General features: G+C 34.2%; 1 protein-coding gene across 4 annotated transcripts in view; it reads left to right on the forward strand.

The window, feature by feature from the left end:
• The window catches only part of LOC115886294 (transmembrane protein 189), a 53381-nt gene that overhangs the window by 17974 nt on the left and 17557 nt on the right, over positions 1–17850 (forward strand). For 2 of the 4 annotated variants that reach the window (XM_030905382.1, XM_030905386.1), the window contains exon 2: positions 12464–12717. In XM_030905382.1, coding sequence (XP_030761242.1) covers positions 12464–12717 — 254 coding nt within the window. Of the gene's footprint in view, positions 1–145; positions 513–12365; positions 12409–12463; positions 12718–17850 lie in introns of those variants that run through there. The other 2 variants (XM_030905383.1, XM_030905384.1) reach the window with 2 other exon arrangements.

The raw sequence follows: 17850 nt of genomic DNA on the forward strand, positions 1-17850 counted from the left end.
GCCAATTCATGACTGTCTGAACAGAATCGTAAAATGTTTGCGACAATATCGTCATTCGTAAAATCATTTGAGACCGTTTAATTTTAATTCATTCAGTCGCAAACCTACGCTGACAGTGTTTACGCGATATTTTTTCAGCGGAATCATTTAAGATATCGTGAATTTTATGTTTTTTGAGTATTTAAATTTAAAATAAGCTCTGTTAGGAAAAAAAGGAAAGTGTTAATGGAAAGTGTTAATTAATGTACCAATTAACTAAAATTAAACTCGGAAAAAGTGAAATAGCATCCTAATGTTAATAAAAACCATCAACAATATTTGTTATAACACAAAACATCGTAAAATGCTACACAGTGACAAGTTTGATTTGTTTAGGAGTAACGTAACGTACTTAAATAATAACGATGTCATCACCCGTAAAACAAGATCATTTTAGATTCTAGTAAATTTAAACTTTACTATTTGATTTTATTATTTTCGAATGGGATTGGCAGGTATTACTCAGAGATGAGGTAAGTGTGTAAGTTTAGAGTAATTAATTAAATGTACATTACATACTATAGACAGTAATATTAGGTAAAATATATGTTTACCATCATAATATTGCAACAGAAGATATACAGGGTTATTCGACACTGTTACTACAGGGTTATTCACACACAGTATTGTAGGCCCACGATTAGATTTTTAGAAAATTAATCAATTTTTAAATAGAACACACTATATATTCTACAAGAACCAGATGGCACAATTTAATTGTCTATCAAATTATATTATACCATTTTTTTACCTATCTCTTTTTTTATAGAAAAAGCATTTTCCTTATAATTTTTTGCATTATTTTTAAAGATGTAACAAAAAACACATATTATATTGTATATAGTGTCGATATAGTAATAATATACAGGGTACATAATAATACACAATATAAAACCCATTATAACAGTATCACAGTTTCGGCAGAATGGCATACGGCAGCTGTATATACGACAGTTTATTGTCGATATAGTTCGGTTATTTCATTAAAAAATAAAAAAACTGCTTAAATGTTTGTTAAAGAGGACCAATTAATATCTCAGTATTCCAACTACATTAAATGACTGTTTGGGTTGATTAATAATTATTGCTCGAAATACTTAAAAAACTGAATTTTGTATACGTATTACACAGTGTGGTAAAAAGTAACACCTTATAAATCTTATTTCATTTTGACGAATGTTTATTTATAACAACAGAGACATCACATTCATAACTTATTATTATATTGATTTCTGATTCAAATCCATATTTATTTAGAATAATTTATTAACTGACACAATTAAGTATGTAATTAATTCATATTTGGGCGGAAATAATGATGGTGTAATTTAATCGGTGTATTCTTTTACAAATATTTAAATTGTTTTCTTTTTGTAAACAAAAGTTGGCTTGGAAATGACGATCGATGACATTCCCCATATAACTTTGCGTACAAAATGACAGTGATCTTCATTTCACAGCCATCTCTGACGCCGTTCTTTTTTTCGTTCTAATTGTAAAATATAACCGCCAGATTTACACTTTAGGGTTATATATTTCATTATATCTCCCAAAATAAAGCAAAATAAGGTATTTTATTTTTCTGATTTCCTTGGAAAATATAGGTACCTTAATTTTTTAGTTACATACTTGTATCTCAATTGTAGTTGCGGCGTTTTTCTTTAATACTACAATATATACTGGGGGGGCAAGAACGAATATGGTTTATTATGTATATTTTGTACAAAAATAATATAAATGTGCAAACAAAATAAATGTATAAAACCAAATCAAATTGGACCTAATGAAAATCTTTGCTAAAGCACTAACTAAAGATGGGCCAGCTTTTCAGTACTAATTAAAGAAGGTATTTTTATTGGGCCACAAATCCGAAATATCCTTAAAGACGAACATTTTAATAACACTTTAACAGATATTAAAAAAAAACTGATTTTCGCCTGGTGGTCACTACCTTGTGAGATAAAAAAGCTGATTATTACGTTCCTCTGCTTAAAAATACGCTGTCATCATATCAAAAAATGGGTTACAATATGTCTCTGAAGATTCTTTTTCTTCACTCACACCTGGACATTTTTTCCCACAGCTGCGGAGTTGTAAGTGATGAACACAGCGAACGCTTTCGCTTTCATCAAGGCATGTTAAGAATGGAGAAAAGGTACCAGGGAAATTGTAATCCTTCCATGCTTGTGGACTACTTTTGGACTCTTGTTAGAGATGCTTCAGAAACAGGGATCGGAGTATTTGGGACGAGAACTAAATACTCCGAACCAATGGGGGCCTACCCTAGCATCCTGCAGGCAGAAATCTACGCTGTCGAAAGATCCGTACAACTTATCTTAGGTAGGAACCATCGGAAACAAGAAATATCCATCTTATATGATAGTCAAGCAGCGTTAAAAGCGATCAACTTAGTATCAATCAATTCGAAGTTGGTCAAAGACTGCACAGAAAAGCTGAACGAATCAGGCAAAAAAAATAAAGTCCTCCTACTCTTCGTGTCAACTCGCCAAGGGATAGAAGGTAATGACAAAGCAAATAATCTAGGTAAAATGCTAGAGAATCTAGAGAACACTCCACTAACTGGACCAGAGCTGGTCTGCTTTCCAAGCGGAAACCAACTAAAAGCGGAACTCAAGAACTTGGAAGACTCCACCCGTAATCTGGAATGGGAATATTGCAACGAGAAGAAGTTTCTGAGGACTTACGACCAAGAAAAATCAAAGAGTTTTCTTGTTTTAAGTAAGACCAATCTTCGGATTGTCACGGGGTTTTAGGACACTGTCTCCTCAACGAACGCCTCAGTGGCGAAATAGCGAATGCCGATTCTGTGAGAAAAATGGGGAAACACTGCTTTGGTACGACTAATATCGGAGACGGAGAACTACCCTCTGTTAAACCGTCCTAGATACTGGCTTTTGTCAAAGCCCTCTGATGATGTATCAAGAAAAGGGGACACAATAGATCTGTAAGCTCGCGGTGATTAACAACCTCCCACTCATTCTACATTCTACATCGTATAAATTATCGAAAGGGTTAAAAGTGATTTCTGTAGAGTTTTTTACGTAGAATCCAGTGCGTAACTAGTTTTTCACTTTCGAAATATAACTCAGACTTATTTTTTTTTAATAGGACACCCTGTATATAATTTTTTTGTTTTATTTTTTCACTCATAAACGAGAAACCCCATAAAACACACGTAAATGGGACACCCTAGACGAACAACAAGAGATTTTAGAATAAGTCACAAAAACTTAAATATTGTAGAAACAAATTAATAATAAATTTATTTAGATCCTTTAACGAAAATTATCAGATCATAAACACCTTAATAAAATCCGAATAGAAATAAAACGCTAATTAAATATTTAACTTAAAGAGAATGGTGCTCACATCCAAGCCCATATGCGAAACGGCGACAATACCAATTTATTTATGAGTCAGATTTTATGACTCTTTTAAATAGAGCATGACCGAACGGTGCCCCCGTGTTAATTTGCAGCGGATTGAAGCAGTTGCTACCACTGTCTGGAAATGAACTCGCTAGCAATGATGAGGAAGTGCTAAAACGTATTAGTCTTTTTTCGTTGATCTAATTACTACCATTAAATATACTTAACAATGACATAATGTTATATTAGTTAGTTAGTAATACTTCCGTTTTTACGTCAAATAAAATATTCGAGAAATAACAGTCAAGCTCCATAAGCGCCGACTCGTCCATTTGATACGTTCATGTACGCAGAGAAGCTCACAGAAAACTTAAGTCTTTTTTTGATTTAAATCATTTTAATGCCATTAAGTTTGCATTTGATTTTGAGTTATTTTTCAAGTCTTTATGAAGTTTATTTGAGATTTAAATCTTTATTCCGAAATAGAAAAAGATTTAAGTCTTTTTAGAAAAGACTTAAGTCATTAAAAAGATTTAAGTCTTCTTATAAAAACATGCTTAAGTCAGATTTTTATATATATATTTTATGATACATTTTTAAAAGCAGTATTTCTTTTTAAGCTGTTAGGCGGCAGCCGAGCAACAGAATAAAAAGCTATGCTCAATACCACTAGTCAGATGCTTATACAGGAATTTATTTTAGGGGGGGGGGGGCAAATGAAATCAGTAATTTTAGCTAAGTTGTGTTTTTTGTAATGGAACACCCTATATATTAATTAATTTTCGGATTCCAGAAAAAAATAAAGGTGAGTTTCATTAGAAAAGTATGTGGCTAAAATGTAAAGTTTTTGAAATATTTAGAATTTTTTAAAAATGAAGAATAAATTTTAAATTTTAATCCTTTATCCTTAAAAATTTCCATAATTTGAGGTCTGGAAAACTACTGGCTACCGTGTCGTATAACGGATTCAACTTCTGAATGCTTTTAAGAACGGAATATTCGGACTACAACTGGGTATATGAATGAAGAATATGAAGATGAAGAAAATGGGGATTTAGAATTTAAAAATATCTCAAAAAATCTGGAAGGAATGGAATCAAATATCACAATCTTATTACCTAAACGCATTCGATGTACTTCACATACGTTGAATCTTATTGCGACTACCAATATAAAAAATATAATTCAGAAAGATGTAACATGGCAAGTCGAACCAAAGCCGCGGAAATTATTCAAGAACCCTTAGCCACACATTAAGTTATCGAGGGACAACACGCTGGAATTCTCTGTATTATGCTCTAACATAAATTATTCAAGAATAAGACTGTTTAATAGAGCTATTCGAAAAGATGGGTATTAAAAATCAGATGCTCAGAGATGTTGAAATTGCTTCTTTAATTGACTACTGCCCGAATCTCGAAACATTTAGCAAATTCAATATTGACAGTTTACGATGTGAAAAAATACCTTTTATGGATATTTTATATCTAACGAATCTGTTTGCAGAGAAGGTGAATTTGGCGATATCAACTCATATATACGCATAAACTTGTAGTAGAGACAGCCCGGAAAATAGACGCAACGAAAAGTGTATCCATTGAAAACAAAATTATAATACACACTACCGGTTATTTATTCGTATCCAACTCAGTATATGAAAAAAAATCAAGAAATACAAAAACATTTTACATATAAAATATACAAAACGGCCAAATTAATAAAAAAGGTACATCATACATTTAAAAAAACATAGTCAAACAATCAACATAAATAGGAACAAAACTTGTACAGAATTAGACAAACTACAAAAAATATATGTATATGCACACAGCGGTTATATACAGGATATCCAGTACTTGGTACACTCCAGAGCGTTGGTATTTCCCTCCGCCAGATCACTCTTATTGCATATGTTAGGGAGATTTGGGCATACGAGAAGATGCCTTATATTTTGTTCCTCTCCGCATTCACAGGATACAGGTCCGTCAAGGGAGCCCCACTGGTTCATGTTTGTCTTGCATCTGCCAACCTGAGTACGCAAACGGTTCAGACTCCTCCACACCGGCCATGCCTGTTCCGCACCAGGTGGTAGGCTCTCTTTTGGCTTTAGAGCAAAATCGTTTGGAGTTGTTGAAGTTGCTGACCACAACTCTAGTCTCTTTGCGAATGCCGTGCTGCTATCAAGTGGCTGTACGGCAGAAAGAAAACTTTTTCGAGATTTCAACCTGGGTCCAGCGGCGTATTGTCCGAAGAGCGGGTGCCGGGTATCGGAAAGAGCTTGCTGTTTCTCTTTCATGCTGGAAACTTGTCTCCTTATGTAGGGTGGAGCTATCCCGCTGAGGAGGTGTAGCTGTTGGACCAATGTGGGTTTTAGGCATCCGGTGATTAGACGGCACGATTGGTTCTGCATCGGGTCTATCTTTTTGGCATGGCAGGAGCGTTCCCAAACTGGTGCGGCATATTCGGCAACAGAATAGCAGAGTACAAGAGCAGTAGTTCTTAGTGTGTGCGGATTAGCCCCCCAGGTGGAGCTTGCCAGCTTTCCAAACAGGTTGTTTCTTGTAGAAATTTTGGCCCTAGTCTTCTCGACATGATGTTTAAATACAGGGTCCGGTCTAATCTGACACCTAAATAAGTTGGCCGTGGGCAAAATCTCAGTTGCTGGTCGTTCCAATTGATATTTATGGCTCTGTTAACTTCCCTGTTATTTAGATGGAACAAGCTAGTGACAATCTTCGAGGCGTTTGGTTTAAGGCTATTTTCTCTGTAATATTGGGTTAGCGCGATCAGGTGTAATGTTAAATTATCTTCAATTTTACAGAAATCCTTATCTTGGCTAACTATTGCTAAATCATCTGCGTAAATAAAGCTTCTGATGTGTTGACTTAGCGGCTGGTCATTTGTGTAGATATTGAAAAGAGTTGGAGCCAAAACACTCCCCTGTGGTAAGCCATTCTTTTGAATCCGCCAGCGGCTTCGATCACTACCCAATTCAAGTTGATAGTCTTTCGTCATTTGATAAATCTTATATATCAGACGGTTGTGATTTACTGTGTCATATGCTGACGATAGGTCAACAAAGACAGCTCCGGAAGCCAGTTTTGTTTGAAAGCCATTCTCAATATGTTGTGTGAGGTTCAAAACTTGAGCGGTACAGGTCTTTCCCGGTCTGAATCCCGCTTGCTCCGGTATTATCTGATCGTCGATGTTAGGGCTGATACGATTTAATAACATTCTCTCAAACAGTTTATAGAGTGTGCACAGTAAGGAGATGGGCCTAAAATTTTTGGGGTCGTGCAAACTCTTCCCGGGTTTGGGGATAGCGATGACTTTGCTCTTCCTCCATACTTTGGGGATCCTATTGAATTGAAGACAATAATTAAAGAGCTTCAGGATCCATTCCTTAGTTGCACTACCGGTGAAATCTTTGAATTAGACTATTCCGACTCTCCGGAAACTCTTCAAAGTTGCAATAGAAGGAAATTTGAACTTGAGATTTTGCAGAGTACGCAGAGTATCAAAGTATGGACCTGAAATTATTAGATCGATTTCCTGTTATACCAGAACTATTTTTAAGATATAGGTAACACCTTCGTACCGTCATCAGCACCCGTTGAAAGGTTTTTCAGTTTTGCCGAAATAACAAAAGTTGACAATAATAAAAGTTTTTCAAAACGTCAAAGGATTAATTGAAAAACATCACTTTAAATATCAAAATTAGAAAAAAGGTAGAAAAAATTCATCGTTGTCTACAACTTCCAGGCCAGGGGCCAATAATACAAAACTAATTTTATTGAATGAATACAGCTATTAGAAAAATCCAACAAGACGTTGCAATAAACCTGCATAATTTTTACACTGCTTAGCTCCGTCTTATTTTGTAGGCAGTGACACTGCAGCGTGGCAATTCATTAAATTAAAAGGTCATTGTTTCGTGCCAAGTTCAGCAGTAGTAGGAGTCATTTATATAGTTGACGTTGACCGCAATCAACCCTTACAACGACGAATCGCTTATTCAACAATTTTTATCTACTATTAGTTTTTATTTAGTGTTGAAATTTAGAGAAAGATATGTCATATTATTTACGAGTTTATATTATTTGTATTATTTGCGATTTTACTCAAATTGAAGAACAATGTCTGTCTATCGATAAATAAACAGCAATAACAGGTGTCTGTTTTTTTTTACAGGTTTAATCTTTGAATAAAAAGAAGGGACATAGAAAAAAAAATTGGGTGAGGGTGATAGGGACCTAATATGGCTGACTTAAATTTCGGTTTACGAGTGCCGTTCTAATTTTATTTAAAATATGTAAAATATAACACAGGGCAGACCCAAATATGACTCAACAATTTATTGTTTCATTTTACGTTGTAGTTAACAATAAATGTTAGTAGTTATTAAAATTGTTATAAAAATATACAGGGTGGTCCGAACTGTATGGATACTTCAGCAGAATATTCTGCAGATAAAAATAAGTAAAAAACTTCGTATAAATGTATATGTCGTAAAATGCTTAATTTCGGAAATACATGGGGTTCATATTACATAACTTTCATATTTATTTCGATTTTTTCCAAATAATTTCCGAAGTAACGTCAATATTTGGATGAAAATTGGTGTCTAGGAGTTTTTCCACACGAGAAATTTGATTTTGATGCCAATATGATTCCTATTTGCAGAGGGCGCCACCTACATGTGTTTTAACTATTCGTACAGTCCGTACTGAACTTGAATCCAGACTTTTCGTCCGTACCTGTATAAAATTACTGAGTGGAAAAATATACATTTTCGTGATTTTTTTACGTAAAAAATGTCTCTTGGTAAAAATCGTTACGAACAACCGTTCTTAAGATATTTAGAATGGAAATAGTCAATACATGTAATTATTGACAAAAAATAAACATGTTGAGTATACCTATAGTTATTTGAAAAATAAAATGACAAATTTGGGAAGTCTTTATTTTTTCAAATTAGTCATATATTTTTCTTCGAAAAAATGATGTTAAAACAGTTTCCTTGAACTTTTCAAATCCGTTCAAGCACAAAAACATTTCAAATTTATAATTTCAGTCTAATAACTACTTAGTCAATATGTTTAATTTATCATTGATGGCAGGTATTGATAATTTCGATTCCAAATATCTGGAGAATCATTACATCGTAGCGATTTTTACCAAAAGACCCTGTATACGTAAAAAACGTCGTAAATGTATTTTTTACTCAGTAGTTTTATATACAACTACGAACGAAAAGTTATTACTCTTCAAACTAGTCAAAAAATACGTAGGTGGCGCCCTCTACAAGTAGGGGTCATATTGACAAACCGAAGATTGTTTTTGCTTAAATCACCTTAAATCAAGGAAAATTCTTGATTTGTCTCTGTCGTAAGTTCTGAGGAACTTTTTCGAGTGTCTTAAAGCGTTGGATAGTGTCAGTGTCAATAATTTAAGTTCTGATACACAAAAAAATTAAAACGACAGACATTGACTTAGTATATTCTTTGAACAACTGTTACTGTCATGGTGGACAGACTTTAATTAAATAAATGTTACGATTTGTGTCATTCATATTTAAAGGAATGTCATTTTTTAGTTAAAATATGATGATTCTTGAGATTATTTAACTTAAATATAAAAGGTGTGGACAAGAAGCGTCTTAATATTATAAATATATTGTTGGATCAGTGCCCGATTTTACAATATCTTTTAATAGATTCATATATTTACAATTTTATGAATGAAAGCAAAATTTATTTTGATTTCATCGACGTTAATATATTTCGTTAAATTGCATTGTGAATCGGGGCTGATTTTTTTATTATTTATTTGGTATTCCACATAATGGGAATGAACTAGTGTTCAGAACCGGGAAATCCCGTTACCGAAAGTACCGGGAATCCCGGCTCTTTTGAGAGATCAAAAAATCGGGACACAAAATTATTAATTCCCGGTTCTTTTGGTACTTTCGGGACTCGGAAATAATAATTAAAAAATTTATTTTAGGGGGGGGGCCAAATAAAAAATAATGCCAAATATGCCATTTAGGGCGCCATTTTTAACCTAAAAGCCTAATATTTAACCCAATTGTCAGATTTTAGGGGGGGCCCGGGCTCCATGGGCCCCCCCCCCCTGTATCCGCCACTGTAAAAATTAAACTCTTCTAAAGAAGTAGTGATGCTATCTCTTACTGTTCTTACTTCTGAAGTTATTTTGAAGTTTCTGTAATGTTTATTAGCAATTATTGAAGTTTAAATAATGTTATTTTATTATTTAGTATAATATTGCTAAATGTATTATATTATATATTTTTTGAGTTAAGTTTTTATAGGTATTTGCATCTTTAAATGAAAATGTAAGTTTTTCTTTCAAATTTAGTTAGGTTGGTTTCGAGGTTGGATGATGTTGTTTGAAGTAATTTTTAAGCTATTTATGTGTTTTCGTTTTTTTTTCGCTTGTGTTCATTTGTGTTCATGTTTACTTTCTCATGACTTAATAATTTGATATTATTTTCAATTCTTGCATGCTGATTGACGCACTCCACAATCACTGAACGAAAATATTTTAGTACGGTTCCGGAAACTGTAATTAATACTACCAATTATAGGGTTCAGATCTTTTTGCCTCGAAATAAATTCCCTGTTCGTTCGGGACTCGGTAACAATAATTAAAATATTATTTTTTACTACTACCCTGTGTTATATGAAAAAGTTTTTTGATACTTTCTATCGGTCGAAATCAAACTCTTTTCTCGTTTAAGGTCCTATAATATTTATCTATTATGTTATGTTTTAATAGATATTTGCATTTTCAATTAAAATTTTTTCAAATGGAACTAGAGTAGCTCATCAGCATATTTGGAAAAGCATTTTTTTGGAAATAATTTGGCAAAACACATTTGATATTTCGAATCAAATTGCCGTTACATTTATGACCATGGCACCCTCAACTGAAATTTAAAATGAATGAATGCTATTTTTTTAATTTGAACATGTCATTCTGTTCAGAGTGTAATTTTCTACCGAAAAAAAAGTTATAGTGGTGAGCCATTTTTGACAACACCCAGTATACAGTAGTCCCCGGATTGTCTTTACAAGAGGAAAAGATTTCTTAATATTGACATTTCGAAAAATATGCACTCTGCACTAAAATTTTTGCTTGTTCTAAAATGGTTTAATCCCGTTTATATTTTTCCAAATTTCCATACTGTTTTAGAAAAAATTAAAAAGGAACATGAAAATATGGAAGATTCTCTGGTTGAAGACCTAAAAATCTTTTCTGTGTTAATAAAAATTAGATTTCGTTCTTTGATAGATGGTTTTTATTAATTTTGTTTAATGTGATATTTTTTGCTGTTGTTAAAGTATCCCAGAAAGAATGAAAACGGAATTATATTACCATAGATACACGTTTTAATTTTTAGGACTTCAAAAAAAATCAATTACACTTTTATTTTTTTTTTATTTTAACTAAAACTCTATGGAAATTTGGAAAAGTATAAAAAAGATTTATTTTAGAAGAAGCAAAAATTTTTATGGGTGATTTTTCTCAAAATGTCAATAATAAAAAAGTTTTTCTTCTTGTTAGAACAATCCGGGGACATACTTTAGTAGAGTGCTGGTGATAAATCTAATTGCTTGAACGCTGCTGGTGATAAATCTAATTTTAAATTTCGTTCGTCTATATCTATTTAACTAGCGTGTACCAGCGACTTCGTTCGCGTCGAATTAATCATTTGTAACGGTGATGATAAAGCAAAGCAAGAATTTCCATTAACATACAAACTGGATAAAATTTTCTCACATTTATGTCAGCATGAGAAAAAATAATATGGCGATATTATTATATAACTTGGTAATATTTGAGGGGTAGTTTCATCTTGTTGGAATTTGGCTTTGGAAAAATCTGTTTGCCAAAAATAAGCTTTTTACGTCAAGCAGTTTAAGCAGAATCGTGGTTAAGAAATTACACAACTTTTTGGAACACCCTGTATGATTTTTTAAAAAAATTCAAAATATGTAAAAAAACCAAATAAATTATGCTTGTCCAAGCGTTTTCCCGAAAGACTAACCGTTTTTTAAATAACAAATATTGTAATATTTGGGGGACGTTTTCACCCTCTTGGAATTTGAGATTCGAGAAGCCCCTCCTTATCGAACCTCTACACCCCACAGTCAATCCGTTTGCCAAAAATCAACTTTAAACGTCAAGCAGTTTAAGCAGAATCGTGATTACTCAATGGTTGCGTATTTTATTAAACACCCTGTATAAATTTATAAAAAAATCTTAAAATATATAAAACAACAAAATAAAATATACGTGTTTAAGAGTTTTTTCGAAAAACTCACCGGTTTTTAAATAAAAAATATTTTAATATTTGAGGGATAGTTTCACCCCCTTAGAATTCGAGTTTCGAAAAATCCCTTCTTATCGAACCTCTACACCCTAAAGTCAATCTGTTTTCAAAAAATCAGCTTTTTACGTCAAGCGCTTTAAGCAGGATCGTGATTAATCAATGACCACATTTTTCGAGACACCCTGTATACATTTTTAAAAAATCTTAAAAATGTAAAAAAACAAAATAAAATATACTTGTTTAAGCGTTTTTTCAGAAACTTTACTGTTTTTTAAATAAAAAATATTGTAATATTTGAGGGGTGGTTTCACCCTCTTGGAAGTGAAATCCTTTCTTATCGGACCTCTACACCCTAGAATCAACCTGTATGCTAAAATTGAGCTTCTTACGTTGAGCGGTTTGAGCGGGATCGTGATTAACCAGTATGTCAGTCACTTAAGGATTTTATATATTAGTATAGATTACGTCGTTCTATCTATTTAATTATGAACGATAAATCTGTATTATAATAATGGAATTCTAGATTTAGACATAGTTACCATGTTTCCATGTATACCTTTCATTGTTAATTTAAATATCAGCCAACAGTCAAAAATGACATAAATGTCCCGTTTTAAGTGACAGGTAAATTGTTATTCTCCTGATATTTTGGAAATAATTTGTGTCGTATATTTTCCAGGATGGCGTTACCAACGATACCTCTCAGTTGTTCGCCGAAAGTCAACCAGGTGCTAGAATGTCCCTTGGTGGACGCTGTGGCCACGAACCTGCTGGCACCGGTCAAGACGGAACGCGACATTCTGGAGAACTCTATGCTGGAGGATGACCCGAACGCGAATTGTGCTGTGGCAGAACCTCAGGAGGTGGTGACCGGTCCCAGATGGGGTCCCCAACATCGAGGGGCTCAAGAGTTGGCTAATCTTTATAGTGGTGGTAAGTAAACCACATTTTCATAGTAGTTGTTTTGTTTAGTCAGAGAGTCTGCTAAGTTGTACTATGTTATCACCTATGAGACCAATCTTCATAGTTTATATAATTTACAAAACAGTTGGCAAGAGAGAACTAACTTACTTCTAAACCATCTCTAAACTTTCAAAAGAGATTATTATGTCAGCGCCACAAATGATCTTTGACAATGAGCTTACTAATTTTTGACTTAATTAACTTTTAGGTTTATTTTTGATTGATACCATTTAACGGAGAAATGAAGAACTTTTGTATAGAAGTAAATTGTGTCCAATTCGCCTATTATTATATGATTATATTATATACAGCGTGAGTCCTAAATAAGTGCAAATATTATCTGGGCTGGTAATTCTCGATAAAAGAAACATATTTTCTCTTTACCGTTGTTCAAATAAGTCTAAAATAATCAACTTATGTTACTGTGAAAAATTTTAAAAAAATACTTAAATGTTGAGAATCACTGGATTTTTTCTGGGTTTTTGTTTTCGTTCTAAATTTAATCTACAACATATACAGGGTGTCAAAAAAATAGTAAATAGTAAAATTCCGTTAAGAGCCCTGAAAGGGTACTTTCCATTAGGGTAGAAGGTACTACTTGTGGTACTTCTTTTATCCTTATAGATACAGTAATTTCAACAAATGACATAAAAAGCTAGGACTTTTTTACGAATGAATAGAATGAATACAAAGAAATGACTCTTCATTTAATTCGAAACAGTGAACGGTTTTCAAGATATTTGCGTTTAAAGATTATGATGCATCGATTTTAGTATTAGCAAAGTACATATTAGCGAAATCGTGAGATTAATTAATTGATAATTTATTTACATTTTATCAATTTTCTAATGCTAAAATCGACGCATCGTAATATTTAAACGTAAATATCTTGAAAACCGTTCACAGTTTCTGACTAAACGAAGAGCAACTTTTTTACGTAAAAAAGACCTACCTTTTTAGTAGTGATGGGAAAAACCGATTAACTTCAATAATCGAGTAGGTACTCGAGTTTTAAACGATCGCTCGAGCGAAATTTTGCTCGTATTTGAAAATACGGTTTTTCGCCCGTCGCTTTTAACGCCAAGCAGTAAGTTGCGTGCGGAGAGCTCATATTCTTTCGGTGATGAATGGCAAGTAGCAAGCGACAAGTAGTTCGCTTGATTTAGTTTGGTTTAAAGAATTGTCGATGCGGGTCTTTTTTGTCACTCAGATACGCAGCGGATAACGTCGTATAAATTTGCTACCTGCAATGTATGTAGAAAATTCGCTCGGCTTTGTATCGAGTATGTCACATTAAAATCAGATTTCAATTTATTTAATTCTAGAATCGATTGCGTTCGTCGTTCGTAACTCGTCACTTGCACTGCTCGTTCATAATCGAACGATGTCGGTTATTTCAATAATCGAATACTCAAGCGAATTTTCGCTCGAGTTATCCCATCACTGCTTTTTAGTCATTTGTTGAAATTACTGTATTTATAAGGATAATCAATGGGAAATTTACCCTTTCAGGACTTTTTTAACCTGCTTCCTGGAAAATTATAAACATTATTAGCTTTTGCATTTTGGTTCGTGTTATTACGTTTGTTTTGTGTTTTTAAAATTAAGTGAAGGAAAACTCGAGGAAAAATTAAGTGTAGACCCAGAGCACAGTTTATATTCGGTGCCCAGAGAGTTGTATTACTACCCCTATAACTACCCCTAAAAATATTTGCACTTTTCTAAAACTCTAATAACTCTAATAATACTCTGGTAGTAATATTGATTCCAAAAATATGCAGTACTTCTATGCCCACGAAATATTGGGATACTTTGTATAAATAAGTGAGTATGATGTGAATGACATTGAGTTGGCGAGAAACTTAATATGTTAGAAAACAATTTTAATTATTTTTAGTTTTCTATTAAAGAGATAATTTGATGGCGACACGTGCTAATCAATCATTCAATCAATCATAATACATAAACAAAAGTGAAATCGATCGAACTATTAATTTTTCGTTAGAAAGTATATCCAGTGAAGATGAAAATCACCGTACGATACACGTGTTGGTGCCCTCTTTCTAAAATTAGAGTGTCGCGAAATATTATGTCAGCTGGCAAAAATTTCATTCAGAGCGAGTGTAGCACGGAAAACATCGAATAGAGATATATAGTCGTACTCTCATATCCGTACTCCGAAGGTATACGTACAATAATACTAGATATATGAAAAGTAAAGTATTTTAAATATTTTTTTAATCTGAGGAGTCGATATCAAAGGGACTGATCACTGACAATTTTATATTGAAAGCTGGTAAAAAGAACGTAACTTAAATAGGGAAGATTTAGTTCCCACCATCAGGCGAAAATGTCAAAAATTGACATATTCTATGTCATTTTATTCAGAGAGAATTTTCTATCGAATAAATTAAAAAAATACCAAGGGTGTCATTTAAAAATCAAAAGTTGTAGTAATTTCCAGTGAAACAGGAAGTGAATACGCCCAACCAATCCTTATTTACGTCATATACTAAAATACCAAATCTCGTTTTTTATTTATCTGAAAAAATAAAAACGTTCTAGAGGTGAGTCACTTTTGAGACGCACCCTGTAAACTAAATTGATTTGGGTCCGTTTGTTATTGGCATATTATATTTGTACTTTTTACAATTCAAAAAATTATCTTGACAGACCAAAAAAATAAAAATCTATATAATAACCATGTATCGATGACAACGGTAATTTTTGGCATCTTCATATAAATGATAAAAATACTTATCATCTAACATACCGCCGGCCTTGAAATATTTATATCAATAAAAAGTCTCCTGTGGGAAGAACACATAATTTTGTAACCGAACGTTTACACACAAAGAACCATCACTACATCTGAGTGTTACAACACGCGTAATTTTATCGACACCTTCATGAAGTTCAATATAGAATATAGAATGAGTGAGAGGGGGGTTAATGCTGCGACCACAGATTAGGTATACTATATGTATACAGATAAAAATCTTGTCCCTAATTCGTGGTACGAAAATTGTTTTTTTATGAGGTTGAGCAAACGAGTAAAATTTCCTGTGCGCAAAAATAAACTCGCGTTTAAACAGCGTAATGACTAGGCCGGTCAGGCGCTGTGCATAATTTTAGAGGCCATAAGTGGGCGTGCTATGTGCGCAAACTAGTAACCTAACTAATGCGCGACTCCGAAAATTGGAACTACGAAAATGCTTTTGCCGATAAGTTTATACTAATATAATAGCTCCCGTGTATAGCGTTTAACGCCTTGGGAGTAGCATGGTACAGCTTGCCATACTAGAGCCGTCCGGTATACAAGGAAGGCAATGTGGCTAGCACTACTTTCTCCCTTCACTGCAACCAGTCCCGGTCCTTGCCAATTTTTAAGCTTAGGTGCGATTTCCACCAACCAATCCGCCGATTCTTGAGATACACAATCAATGAAGATCATGTCCACCCGAAAGTATAGGTATCCCCGCAAAACGCAGCTGGTCCACATTTTGTAGATCGTTGTGTTGCGTTTTGTAGATCGTTGTTTTGCGATCGTTGTGTTCCATCCTGGCTTCTTTCTCTCCTTACCGGGAGCAGAGGTGAAAGGTTCTCACTCCCTCTTTTGTCCTTTGGTGGAAATGCGCCAGGCTGTTTCTTATTTCCTTTACTTTCCTTTTTTCCGAGGGGTATTTTTGCTTTTGCTTCCTCTGGACCACGTCCTTCGTGGAGCAGTCGGAGGTATCCCCGTGCTTCTGCTCCGCTAAGACCTACTCTCAGAGGATCGTCTAGACCGCCTGGTTGATCCAAGCCGTGTAGACGAAATGGTAGCCTGTGTAGCATTGGGTCTAGAGGTAGGCTCCCGACCTTTGGTCGAGGACTGGAGGAGGTGGTAGCTTATGTGCCACTTGTGGAAGATTATCTGGCGCAAGTATCAGCCGCCTTTCTTGTAGTTCCTTTTGGGTTTGGTCCCTTGGAACTTTTATTGTTAATGTTCCCAGTGTCGCTAGTGGGTTTCCCCACAACTTCATCGGTGGTGTTTTTAATACTAGATCTCATAGTGTTCCCACGAGTGGCTAGGGATAATCGGTCCACTTTTACAAAGCCTCGCATGTAGAAGAAAGGGGTAAATAAAATGGGGTGCCCCCTGGTGCCCCAAGGTTAAGACCGGTAAAGCTAGTCTTCTATCTAGTCACGCATTCCTTTGACCTGATCCCGCCATCGTAGGATTTAGGTTTTTGGCGAGGTTGTCTCTTCATGGTCCGGGCGGTTAAGCCAAGACTCCCCAACACCCTCTACCCGTGAGACATGACCACAGAGAGTAGATGATGCCTGGTATGACGTATTATATGTCTTGACACAATTCTCTGGCCACGGCAATACAGCCAGGGGAAGTTCAATAACTCGACCAAGTTTCCATTTGAATAGGGGTATATTATCTTCTTTAATTAATTATTTAGTTAGTTACTACAACCAAAGTATCCAACTTAAGAATATTTGGAAACTCTCTAAACGATTTAGTTCGTGTTTGAAGATTTGAAATACATTCACGTTTTCACCGAAACTGTAGAACTATTTTTTGTTGGCGTTGGTAATTTGACAAACGATTTTCCAGTATGTTAGAAACATTTTTTTCTGGAACTGCGATCAATGGTTTTCCAATCAGGAAATGTGCCGGAGTCAATGGGGTCAAATCTTGTGGATCCGATGACAATGGAGATAGTGGACGAGAGTTTAACACCCCTTCTATTTGTACTAAAACCATTGAAAGATCCTCGTAATTTATGTTTATTGTAGTAAACATAAATAAGGAATTTAAAAATTGCGTACCTACACCCCCATAAAGTAGTAATATACCTTCTACACAAAATATTTTATGTTTTCCTAGTAGGTAATTAAATTTTACTCCAAAATATAAAACGTGCATATTTAGGCGACAGACGGTCTCTAATCGGTCAGTGGTCGTGGTACGGCTATTTAAAAATACACCTTTTGGCTATGGAACATCGTAGAGAAAGCCGAAATAGCTCACACTACACGACATTTTTACATTTTCCTTCCAGTATCTCGGTCAGTTTCAGTTAGTAACAAAGAAAGTTCTTCACTTTAGAG

This window comes from Sitophilus oryzae, unplaced genomic scaffold (genome assembly GCF_002938485.1).
Source record: "Sitophilus oryzae breed Bouriz unplaced genomic scaffold, Soryzae_2.0 scaffold_482_pilon_pilon, whole genome shotgun sequence".
Taxonomy (NCBI): Eukaryota; Metazoa; Arthropoda; class Insecta; order Coleoptera; family Curculionidae; genus Sitophilus; species Sitophilus oryzae.